This window comes from Polypterus senegalus, chromosome 12 (assembly GCF_016835505.1).
Source record: "Polypterus senegalus isolate Bchr_013 chromosome 12, ASM1683550v1, whole genome shotgun sequence".
Classification (NCBI taxonomy): Eukaryota; Metazoa; Chordata; class Cladistia; order Polypteriformes; family Polypteridae; genus Polypterus; species Polypterus senegalus.
The window spans coordinates 46,235,922-46,249,010 of record NC_053165.1 but is presented as its reverse complement, the minus strand read 5'-3'; the positions used below and the strand labels follow the sequence as shown (position 1 = coordinate 46,249,010).

At 37.7% G+C, this 13,089-nt stretch overlaps 1 protein-coding gene across 3 annotated transcripts in view; it reads left to right on the top strand.

Moving 5' to 3' along the window:
- si:rp71-17i16.5 (phosphatidylinositol 4,5-bisphosphate 3-kinase catalytic subunit gamma isoform) overlaps positions 1-9,643 on the top strand; it is a 69,157-nt gene extending 59,514 nt beyond the window's left edge. For 2 of the 3 annotated variants that reach the window (XM_039771704.1, XM_039771703.1), the window contains exons 8-11: positions 2,997-3,127; positions 6,408-6,519; positions 8,143-8,300; positions 8,976-9,643. In XM_039771704.1, coding sequence (XP_039627638.1) covers positions 2,997-3,127; positions 6,408-6,519; positions 8,143-8,300; positions 8,976-9,239 — 665 coding nt within the window. In that variant the 3' untranslated portion in view covers positions 9,240-9,643. Of the gene's footprint in view, positions 1-2,996; positions 3,128-6,396; positions 6,520-8,142; positions 8,301-8,975 lie in introns of those variants that run through there. The other variant, XM_039771705.1, reaches the window with a different exon arrangement.
- Positions 9,644-13,089: the final 3,446 nt, after the last annotated feature.

Here is a 13,089-nt window from a genome sequence, read left to right as displayed (position 1 = left end):
ATTTGCTGGTCAAACAAAAGTACATTTTGAGAAGAAAAAGGTCTAAAATGAAAGAAAGTGAACGATAACCAGTAGTTTGAAAGTCTAGGTGAGCATGACAAAGGAAAAAAGTGATCTCTGGAGGAAGCAAATAAAAGACAATAAAGAAAAAAGAGAAAGGAAAGAGAAGAGAAATGAAGAGAAAGACAGGGGAGAGAAAAGAAAGAAAGTGCAAAGGAAAAAAATTATTTAGTATGCGTTGGTTGCACAAAAGTACATTTTGGTAAAGGAAGTGACTAAAACGAAAGAAAGGGAAAAACAAACAATAGTTTGACTGTCTGGGTGAGCTCAACAAGAATAATAAGTGTTCCATTGAGGATGAAAAGGGAACAAAGAGAAAAAAGAAAAGAAAAAGAAAGCTATATCAAAATGCCAAAGAGAAAGATAAAAAACAATTCAGTTAACAGTGGCCACACAAAAGTTAATTTTCAGAAAGTGAGTGTTTAAACAAAAAAGGGATTGATAACCAGCAGTTTGATCTGCCTTGATGAGAGCAAAATGGAAGAGAATTATTCTGTTGAGACTGCAAAGAGAACAAAGAGAAGAATAAAGCGATACACTGGAGGATGAAACGAGGGTTTCAGAAGGTCGGAGACACAGGAGACTTGAAGACACAGTTTTGAGGTGTTTTCTGACTGTGTGAGGCACAGAGTTTAGGGGAGCTACAAGTCATGAAATGAGAGATGATTAAACCGAATTGGAGGAAGGCCTACACATAAGAAGTTCATTCAAAATATGTTCAGTCTGTTATTTTCTTTTCTTTGTTTTATTATTTGGTTTGAGGTAAAACCTCAAGTGAAAGGGTCTGTTCTGTTTTAGGTTTTTTGGCCACCATGCTCTCAAGTTACAGTTTGGGACCCCCAGAGTGTAAGCAGTACTGAACTCTGTAATAGTTGAGCGGTGAGCTCACTGGTGGTATTTGACTGGTTTGTTGTATATTATTGTAAATATTTTGTTTCTCATGGGTTTTATTAACTTCTGTGTATAATTACATTTTTGTAGCATTTGGATATCTATTCCAAACATTTTGACCATTCAAGTAAAGATATGTTTTTTGTACTTAAACTTTGGGTAAATTGTTAATATGTTTAGTAACAAAAGGTTGAATACCATGAACTATATGAGGATGAGAAAGGCAAATGGAGACACTCAGGTCCCAGCCCTTATATAACTGGAAGGGTGTGCAGGAGTTACGAGTATATGTAATTGTCCAAGCCCAGGTCTCCTCTTAATTCTTTACAAGCCTCCTAGGCCGTGTTTGGTATATTTTGTCAAGGAGTTTTCCAATTTGTTGTCTTTCATTAATATAAAACATGATAAGCTTCTCATTGCTGGTGATTTCAATCTCCATACTGATGTTGTTACTGACTCCAAGGACCCTATCATTTTTATCACAGCTTAGTTCTTTGAATTTTCTTCAGCACATCAATGAGCCTACTTATCGATATAGTCATAATCTTGGCGTAATTATCTTTTGAGGTTTAACAGTAATTAATGCGGTCTTCTCTGACATGTTGGTGTCTGTTTTTTTCTGCCTTAACAGAATTACCCCTCTGCTATCCAGAGTGTAAGATGAAAAAGCATCATCTTAACTCTGAAGTTGCTATTAAATTTATGAATTTTATTAATCTTGATTTCTCATAGGATTCTCCCTTCTTCTTGTGACAATTTGGTAGGAAATCTTAACCTTGAAATGAGGGAAATTATAGAGTATCAGCTCTTATACCACTTAAACCTAAAATGGCTTCAAGCAAGCAGAAACACCTTGGAAAAATGAGACTATTGTGCATCTTAAGGGAAAAGGTAGAAAGGCAGAACGCAAATGGAAAAAGATGCAATTACAATTTAATTTAAATATCTATTGGGAACAACTTGGTATTCATAAAAATGCTATATGAAAGTCTACTTTATAGAGTTAGTTGATGAAAACTATCATAACATTAATGTACTGCAACTATGAAGAGGTAAAAGAAAAAGAAACGTAAGAGACCAGGAGATGAAAAGGAGTATCGTATGTCAAAATAATATCTAGAAGTTGAAGCCAGAGGATCAAAACCAACCAAAACACTGAGGCCAATATGCTGCTCAAACTCGGTGTCAAATAACATGTGCAATCCTCATACCCTGAAAGATTTTTGTGGTGGCTAACACTGCAAAAAGGATTTTACTTCAGAATTCAAAATTTCAACCATAAGAGACAACGTGTAATGAATTTAAATACCTTCTGTTGTGGTAGCAACAGAGCTCTGTTGTTATAAACACAATGGCTGCTGAACTGAGGAATAAGCCAAAATGATGATGCCCATAAAAAACAAAATGGCAGTGAGAGAATAAATAAGAAAAGACAATAAGAATTTGGAAAATGGAATAAGATGTGGTCAATGAGTACAAAACCCTCAAATCATAAAACCGGGATTTTTCATCTAAATCAGTGTTACTTAAACTATGGATTGCAACCCAACTTGAGATAGATAGCCACACGACTAGTAGTAAAATTAGGCAAGTTTGTTTTAGTTCTGTAGTAGTCGTAACCTATGATCAATCGATGCGTGAACAAATCACAGACAGCTTTATATGGCGTGAAAATGCAGTTAATATTCCCCATAACTCCAACCTGTGAAACAGTCAAACCAAAAAGACTGACTAGCAAAGACACAAATACAAAAAAGGGAGGCAGGAGAGCAGGGAATGGCAGATGAGCTTGTGAGGTGAGTATGAAAGGACAAATGAATACAACAAACAAGCACAAGAATGTGATGTTTTTCAAGTTGTTTTGGAGGTTGAGACAGTATGGCCAGGGCACATATTTCAGTGACAGTGGCCATGTACACTCAGTTAGTTTTTGCTGTTGTGGCAGACATTGAATTCCAATCTACCCCCTCTTGTTTGACATGTTTGAAACTCCTGTATACAGCAGTTAGAAGCTAAGAGTTGACTTTTGCATTTTTGTCCTGCAGGAGTAATTGAAATTGCTCAGGATGCTGTGACGATTGCAGCAGTGCAGAGGAATCAAGGAGGAAACACTGGGGCATTTAAAAATGATGCTCTTTTTGAGTGGATAAAGAGTAAGTGTGAATTAGAAGAAAAGGTAAGTAAGTCTGAAAACAGCAGTCAGTCGTCTTCTGCTTGGCTTTCGCTCTTCTCTTCCTCCAATGCAACTACTGATAGCTCTCTGTGTTTAAAAAGTGCAACACAATCACAAGAGCCACCAAAGCCCTGGCCAGCCTAGAGGTTTACACTGACATGTGCTACCGGAGATGGGAGATGGATATTAGCCTGGCCTCCACTCAACTTTGTCAAAGCGAGTAAACCTAGATGAACACAGTACCTGCTGATTAAAACTCTTTTAAGTGTAAGCAATAATTGCCTTAAGTGTTCGAGATAAATTGGGCCTGCCTCTGCAGTCACTCTACTCTGTTTACCCGAACATTGCTGTTCAGCCAAATGGAAGATTCATCTTATGGAACTTTTAACTGCCACATACTGTGATCTATCTCTCTATCTATCTATATATACATACATATAGACATATCTATCTACGACTATGTATAACAGAGCTCAGAATTGAACAAGGCAACTGAGAAAGAAAAGACATTCTTACAATGACAAGCTTAATTAATCCCTTGAGCCAATAAAGTTTTTATTGGGCTCGACTGGATAACTTAGTTGCTTTTGGCACTCTGTGTGGAGTGCAGAATCAATTTTATATTCTGGCAGCCTAGAGGAAGACCTGTGAATAGAACGCTGCATGAGGGAAGAGAACCTGGTTTCATTTTCTATCTATCTATCTATCTATCTATCTATCTATCTATCTATCTATCTATCTATCTATCTATCTATCTATCTATCTATCTATCTATCTATCTATCTATCAAATTACGAGTTTTATAAGCTTTTTCCCATTCTGCTGTCCTATCTCTTGTATATTTATAGCCCCTTTTAAGCTTATCAGCTTTTGATTTATAGTGTTTTTCATAAATTGCAAGGTTTGTAAACTGTTCTCAGTATTCATTTCTGTAATACAACTTCTTGGACTCCACATAATAAACTTTGCACTGTCTTGCTCATCACTCTAATGATTTTTTGTGTACTGAGGGTATTTTCCATAAGAAATATATAGTGTAAGGAAATTTTTCTGTGTTTTAGCCTCATGAATTATTCTTTATTATTCTTATATAGCTAAGACTTTTCAGGATGGTGACATTGAGATCACATGATTTTTTTAAATAAAATTTAACTCTTTGCTTAACTGCATTATCCACGCAAAGTATGTTTCTATCTAATGATAAGAAGATTGACTCTTAAATTACCATAACTGTTTCAGTAAGTTTCCTTTCCATGTTTATGATGTTAATGTGGTTACACAACTTTTTTATACAAATTATCACAGTCTATATAAGGTCAGTTCTTCCAATTAACAGGAATTGTCACTGTGAACTCAGGCTGTTTATATGTCAGTGATCTATTAGATCAGTTAAATAAAAGAATATCCATTGGAACCATTTCAAGAGTGATCAGAGCTGTCATTTACTGTAATATCTGTAACGATAGATAGATGATGATAGATAGATAGATAGATAGATAGATAGATAGATAGATAGATAGATAGATAGATAGATATGAAAGGCACTATATGCTAGATAGATAGATAGATAGATAGATAGATAGATAGATAGATAGATAGATAGATAGATAGATAGATAGATAGATTCTGATTTTATACTCTGCCCTTTTAATTTTCCTCTGTGGCCAATTTGTAAATTATTAACATTTATTAATAATTTACTGCACATTAAGTGCCTTCAGATGGTATTCGGTCCACTTCACTTTTAACCCATTTTGTCACATTACAGCCGTATATAAAAATTGTTTAAGTTAAATTTTCCCCACATCAGGAGTATTAAAAAGTGTCATCATTTTGACAAACGTATTCCAACACTTTTTCTATGACACTTGAAAAATTACTCAGCAGCACCCCATTATATTCATTATCGTTTCTACACCTTTTCCAAATTCTGAGTGGACATGACCAGGAACACACGTGTCTATAGAAGGTCCAGCAGTTGGAAATATGTATCAGAGCAATAACCAAGCCATAAGGCTGAAGGAATTGCCTACAGAGCTTAGAGACAGGATTGTGTCAAGGCACAGATCTGGGGAGGGCTACAAAACATGCCTGCAGCATTGAAGGTTCCCAAAAGTACAGTGGCCTCCATAATTCTTAAATGGAATTAGTTTGGAATGAACTGAACAATCGGAGGAGAAGGGCTTTTTTAAGAGAGGTGACCAAGAACCTGATGGTCACTCTGGCAGAGCTGCAGTAAGGACATTATGGCAGAGTGGCCAGATGACACATGAAAGCCAAATTGGAGTTTGCAAAAGGAGCAACTAAAGGACCACAGACTATAAGAAACAAGATTCTCTGGTATTATGAAACCATGTGTGAACTGTTTGGCATGAATTTGAAGTGTAATGTGTAAAGGAGGAAACCAGGCACCACTCATCACCTGAGCAATACTATTCCAATGATAATGTATGATGGTGGCAGCATCATGTTGTTGGGTTTTTTTTCTGAGGCATGGACTGGTACACTGGTCAGGGTTGGGGAAAAGCTCAACAGAGCATAGCATACAGATAACCATAATGAAAACCTGCTCAGACTGGGTAGAAGGATCACCTTCCAACATGGCAATGGCCATAAGACAGAAGAGGCAAAAAGCAAAGACTGTAAATGTTGTTGAGAGGCCCAGCCAGTCCCGAGAATTCAACCCAATCGGGCATTTCTGTAGAGACCTGACAATCGTTGTCCACCAGCAGTCTCCATCTAACCTGACAAAGCTCGAGAGGACCTGCAGAATCCCGAAATCCAAGTGTGTCACCTCCAGGCCACAATCACTGTCAAAGGTGCTTTAATGAAGGACTGAGGAGAGGATCTGAATACTTGAATCAATGTCAGATTTCAGTTCTTTATTTGTAAAAAAAATTGCAAACATTTCTAAAATCAGTCTGGGGTACTGAGTATTGCTTGATGAGGTAAAAAAATGAATTTAAATGATTTTAGCACAAGATGCAACACAATAAAATGTGTAAAAGGTGAAGGGGTCTGAGTATCTTCTGAACACACTGTATTTTTGCTCGTCAGAACACCACCAGATAAACAGTTGCTAACCATTAATTTATATGTTTGTAATAATGAGTTGCTACTGAGGAAAAAGTCAGTCCAGACGGTCCCACTTTTGCTCATTTGTAGTGTTTGTACATATTGGAGTGCCTTTTGAAGTTGCTTTCATGGAAATAAGCAAGCTTGTAAACAGCAGTGAAAAGCCTATTTAGTCTTTGCAGCACTCATCTTTTCAGTTACTTTACAGTACTATGAAGCGATGGAACGATTTGTGACCTCCTGTGCTGGATACTGCGTGGCCACGTATGTGCTGGGCATCGGAGATCGCCATAATGACAACATTATGATCACAGAGCAAGGTAAGTGGCTTGTCTTGTGGAAGCTTGTTTGTGCAAACCCAAACCTAAGGTGTCTTTTAGCCATGACTTTCTTTACGGCTGCTCTTGAATGTCTTTGTTGTCTACAGGCTTTCATCACTGACTGTTAATTTATAATTTGAACTCGGCTTTGACAGTGCGGGTGAAACACCACAGGCAGCCATTCCTTCTTCCACATAGCTGCAAAATTAAAACATACTTTATATTTTTATATATTGGACAGTTAAGTAAATACTATGGTTTATTACTGACATTACTATAATTTCTGAAGTACTGAAAAAGGAACAGATGGATAATCTCCAACATTAAGTTAACAATTTAATTTAAAACTCGTTATGAGTATATTTATAACATTTCAGCAATAACAATTACAATAATTAAATCATTTTGGCAGCAATGGTTTTACATTATTGATGTGACAGCTGTGAATGGTTAACCATTTGCTGATACTCTCTGGAACCACCTTGTGGTGCCGTGTGGAACTACACGTAAGCCGTGAAAACAAAAGACCTTTGTAATGTGATACTTGAGCCTGGGTATTTAGAGTGCTGCTCTCATTCCAGACTTTCTTTTTTATCAGTAATGTAATGTTTACAAAGTCTTTTAATATAGGAAGAATGAAAATGCAACTCAGCAGATTTTAAATATCCTACTGGACAATTCCATACACGTGTAAGGAAAAGCAAGGAGAGATCGTTGTGGTTGGTTGCATTTAATTAGGTCGTAGCTTGACGAGTTTCCTGTCTGTGACTGGGTAATTGTTTAAGCCATTAGAGGAAGATGAAGGGCATCGATTAGAAGTATTGATTGAAATTAACACAGATGGTATAATGTCATCACGTTATTATTGTTAGCTGCTGCCTCACAGAACCATGAAACGATGAATAAAAGCAACAAATGCAATTTTGAATAGCCAGCTCTTCAAGTCAAAGTCCATCGTTAAGCTTGTTTAATCAAGATCAAGATCACAAAAGCTTATTCCAGCTGCATTGGGAGCATGGGGTAATCTGTCATAAATGGGAATCTAGTCCATTATAAGTTACTCTCACACACATCATCCCACACATTCAAAGATGGACAATTAGCCTGATCCACACTGCTTTAGGATACGGGAGGAAAACTGAACCACCTTGAGAAAAAGCAAAGCAGACATACAGACATTCAGGACAATAGAGCTGAGAGCCAGACATTCTAACCACTACTTTATCTTCTGGTACCTTAGAAAAGTAAAAGTGAAAAGTACTTAATGATAGTAAACACATAAAAAGTAAACGTACACAAACTTGGTGTCTCAAAAAAACTGAGCAATGGGCCCAAAGAGCTAGGCAGCTGAAGTATTATAATTACTGAGTGATGAAAAATAAGAGAGTCATGAACTGAGGGTGACATGAAAGTCATTGTCTAGCACCAGGAGATGGAGTTTACTAATTAGGTATGTGAAGAGACATTTCACTTTCTGCTGCCAGTGAGTAAGAATCATTTCTCTTTTTGATCCCATTAACAGAAGACAGTTAATCCATCTCTAAGACCCCCAGTGTGATTTATTGATTAATGGTGCTATTTCGATCTTATTGCCAAAGCTGAACTGAATAATCTTTATTCCAGGAAACCTGTTTCACATCGATTTTGGGCACATTCTGGGAAACACCAAACGGTTCCTGGGAGTGAAGAGAGAGAGGGTACCCTTTGTCCTCACACCAGACTTTCTTTACATGATGGGAAGAGTCAACAAGAAATCCAGTCTTTACTTCCAAAGATTCAAGGTGAGATTGTGTTAATTTGCATCATTTTTAGGGTTAAATAGATTGCAAATATGAATGGAGTCTGGTTCAAGGGGGCTTGAGGGGACTGGGCGGTCTCATGGTCTGGAATCCCTACAGATTTTATTTTTTCTCCAGCCATCTGGAGTTTTTTTGTTTTTTCTGTCCCCCCTGGCCATTGAACCTTACTCTTATTTGATGTTAATTAATGTTGATTTATTTTGTTTTATAATTGTGTCTTTCATTTTTCTATTCTTTAATATGTAAAGCACTTTGAGCTACTGCTTGCATGAAAATGTGCTATATAAATAAATGTAGTTGTTGTTGTTGTTGCTTCTGCACTGTAAAGATTTTGAATGATCTCCTCATGTTCTTTGTATACAGGGGTGGGCAAAAGTAGATTTACAGTTTTCAGTAATCGAAACATAAAGTTTATTCAGCAATTATTATTTATTTATTAATTAATGTATTATTTATTTGTTTTATCTGTCTTCTTTTTCTTCTTATTATTATTGCTATTACGAAGTAAACTACAAGAATAATCTACGTCTTTTTCCATATAAACAGCTGTAAACCTACTTTTGCCCACCCCTGTATAAAATAATTTAATGTCATAACAAAGGAAACGTCCAATGTCTCTCAATGAGCTATTCAGTTCTACACCTTTCCACCCAACAGGATATCTGTATCCAAGCCTACCTTAACCTTCGTGCCCACTCCAACCTCTTGATCACACTTTTTTCTCTCATGAGATTAACTGGAATTCCCGAGCTCAGCTGTGGAGATGACATCCAATACTTGAAAGAGGCACTGCAGGTTGGGAAGGAGGAGGAATCTGCCCGGCAGCACTTTCTTCATCAGATCAGCATTTGTGAAAACCAGGGCTGGACCGTGCAGGCCAACTGGTGGATCCACATGCTCATTGGCATCAAACAAGCATGATGACCAAGAAAGCCACTATGCAATATACTATGTAACATTTTGAAGTCAAATGGACTCTTATAGTGTTAAAGTAATCCTTAAAGTGTATGTACAGAAAGACTGTTTTCTGTCTAAACATATCAGGTGTTAACTTAGCACGGGTGATTTTGCTGTGTCTGAAGACACAGGTGCCAAGCCTGAAGTGAACTTACTTGTGTGACTTCATGATTGACATCAGGATCACATATTGTGTCCTGTGAAATGCTGACTAAGGTCGCTACAGTATGTGTGCCTATACTTTCCTCTTGCAGTTGTTTCCATTATTAAATGGACAATATTTCTATGTGTATATTTATACCAGAGATCAAGGAAAGAGAAGAGAAATGTGTGTAATGTAGCAAATCACCAGGCTCATTAAAGGAATACCCCACCCTAAAATGATATCGTTTTGTATAATACTTACCCCATGGAGTTGGCTATCATTCTGTGGTTCATTCAAGAAACAGTACACTCAAAATTATATTTTTATATCATTCTTTCCCCATGTAGCTTGTAGCAATGGCTGAGAAAAACATTAATCTCATGTTTTCCTGCAGAACAGAGATAACAAAATTTCTGATATAATAGATGACTATGGTGACTAGGGCCCACGATTTACCACGGCCCGCGGAATTTAACGCCACGCCTCGGAATTTAAATAACTGCCGCAGAAAATACCAAATCTGAATGAAATCTCACCATTTGAGGCATATTGATATTAGTATGATTAGTTTTGATTACTTCTTTAAGTTCTTTCTTTAGCCTATTGCATCATCTCATTAATATCTTGTTCGTTGCTACTAAAATCGAACACAGTGGAGCTACAGTCCAGTTAAAGAAGCTGTCACCGTTGCTGCAAAGTACTGATAAACTTAACGAGCTGAGAGCTGAACTTGAATTTGTATCTGTGCACTGCCAGCAAATTATGAACACTCAGACTTCTTTTGAGGCACAGTCATTCATGGCTATCGATGTCTACAACAAAGTGTCTGACTTGCCGTCTTGCCTGAAATCATCTGGATTTCCAATTACAACCAGCAGCTGTGAAGATGCAAAGCACAATGCTGCTGCTAAACTTGAAGAATATTTTGTGCGAACCAAACAGCCGGCAATAGACCTATTCAGATCTGTCAGAATATTTGATCCACGACAGCTACCACTCTTATTGAAGAATTTTGCTGATCATGCACCATCAGTGCCAACAATAATGGCTGCAGCAGATGAATGGCAAGCTTATCTGGACATAGCATCTCGTGAAGTAATTCCAGCTGATATCACTGCTTTTTGGCATGCCTTAGAGGACAGACTGCCTCGCTTAACAGCTCTTACTAAAGTTTACATTGCGTTGCTGATCTCTTCTGTTGATGTGGAACATTCGTTCTCAAAATATGAATCGGTGTTGTCACCATTGCGATATTCTCTTTCACAAGAAAACCTACGAGTTTACAGTGCCGTTTTCTTCAACAATAAATAAACAACTTTAGAAACATTATTCGATAGTTTGTTGAGAATAATATTATGCCTACATATGTTCCAGCATCGTTTGCCTAAAGCAAATCTGTGGATTAAAATGTGCGGATGTGAATGCTTTGATATACAGTAATCCCTCCTCGATTGCGGGGGTTGCGTTCCAGAACCCCCCGCGATAGGTGAAAATCCGCAAAGTAGAAACCATATGTTTGTATGGTTATTTTTATATATTTTAAGCCCTTAGAAACTCTCCCACACTGTTTATAAATATTCTCCGCACATTTCTACAGTAAACCCTCGTTTATTGCGGTTAATCCGCTCCAGACATAAATGAATTTCCACGAAGTAGGATTCTTTATTTATAAATCTAATATTTTCGCAGTTAGAGCATAGAAAACCTGTTTATGACCTTCTAAATACGTTTTTTAACATTATTAGAGCCCTCTAGACATGAAATAACACCCTTTAGTCAAAAGTTTAAACCGTGCTCCATGACAAGACAGAGATGACAGTTCTTTCTCACAATTAAGAGAATGCAAATATATCTTCTCTTCAAAGGAGTGCACGTGTCAGGAGCAGAGAATGTCAGTGAGAGAGAGTAAAGTAAACAAGCAAAAATCAATAGGGCTGTTGGGCTTTAATGTATGCGAAGCACCGCGATAAAGCGGCCGCAGTGAAGGGATCAATGTGAAGGTAATCTTTCAGCATTTTTTAGATTAGCGTTCGTATCTTCTAAGCAAACAGCCACTGTGCAAACAGCCCCTCTGCTCACACCCCCTCCGTCAGGAGCAGAGAATGTCAGAGAGAGTGCGAGAGGCAGAGAAAAGCAAACAATCAAAAATCAATACGGGCTGTTAGAGCTTGAAGTGTGCGAAGCACCGTGCGGGAAGCATATCGTATATCATTGAGGAGTTTTATTTAATATGTAATACGTGCTCTGATTGGGTAGCTTCTCAGCCATCCGTCAATGGTGTCTTGTATGAAATCAACTGGGCAAACCAACTGAGGAAGCATGTACCATAAATCAAAAGACCCACGGTCCGCTGAAATCCGCGAACCAGCCAAAAATCCGTGATATATATTTAGATATGCTTACATTTAAAATCCGCGATGGAGTGAAGCCACGAAAGTTGAAGCGCAATATAGCGAGGGATCACTGTACCTATTTGATCAGTATTACGAATTGTGATTGATTCTTATTAAGGATTAAGAATAAGAAAAATTACATTTATTTTGCTTGGGTTACGAATTAGTCTTATGGAGTTCTGGTACTGCATTTGCCACGCCGCAGTACGCCGCGGAATTTAAAAACATGCCACAGAATTTACCATTTCTTGCCGCGGTAAATCGCGGGCCCTAATGGTGACCAATGCTGGGCAACAGTAAACAGTATCACAAAGTCTGTGCAGTAAATCTCAGGTTACTTGTGTCACATAATCCTCATGTAAGGTCATCCAGTCTTATGCTCACAATTTCCCAAACACACGTGTTTTTACTAAAATATTGATAAATAAACCATTTTGTTCTCGTAAGCTAAAATAACATGCACTCAGATGACAGCAAGTGTTTGAATTGAAGACACGCCTCCCTGTCTCATTCATTGGTCAGGAGTTCCGCCCAGTAACAGCTTATTCATTGGCTAACGTTGCACTTTAAAGTGATGTCAACAAAAGCATGCACCAAGAGAGGTGTAAAATAAAAAATAAAGAAAAGTGTATGAAGGCATTACCAGGAAGGGAATGTGCTTCGTACTTGCACATTTCTAAGGCCCTTCAACAATCAGAAGGTCAGTTGACTTGTGCAGTTTCACATATTGTAGCTAAATAATTCTAAGGTACCCCAGTTGTTGCTATGAATAGAAATATAACAGCATGAGGTGAGTCTTCATTTCGAAAGCTTGCTTGCATGTTCCATTTTCATTCACAAGAACGTTTATTTTCCAGACACTTTAGATAGATTTAGCAAAAATACACACGTTTGGGAAGTTTTGAGTATACAAATGGACGAATTAGTGTGTGGATTATGGAACATGAGTCGCGTAATCAATTCATTTCAACCACTTTGCAGAGATTTGTGCTCTCGCTGACGTTAAAAAAAGCCTTTTCTGTTGCTGAAGGTCAAAAAACTCAAATTAAATGCACTATGATTCAGTATAATGAAATGTGACAATTCCAAAGGGAGGTGGCGTGGTGGTAGCATTGCTGCCTCACAGTAAGGAGACCCAGGTTCACGTCCTGGGTCCTCCCTGTGTGGCTGTTCAGTGTTCTCCCTGTACCTGTGTGGGTTTCCTTCCACTGTCCAAAGACATGCATGTTAGGTAAATTGGCTCTAATTTATTTTAGGTGTGTGTGTTCACCTTGCA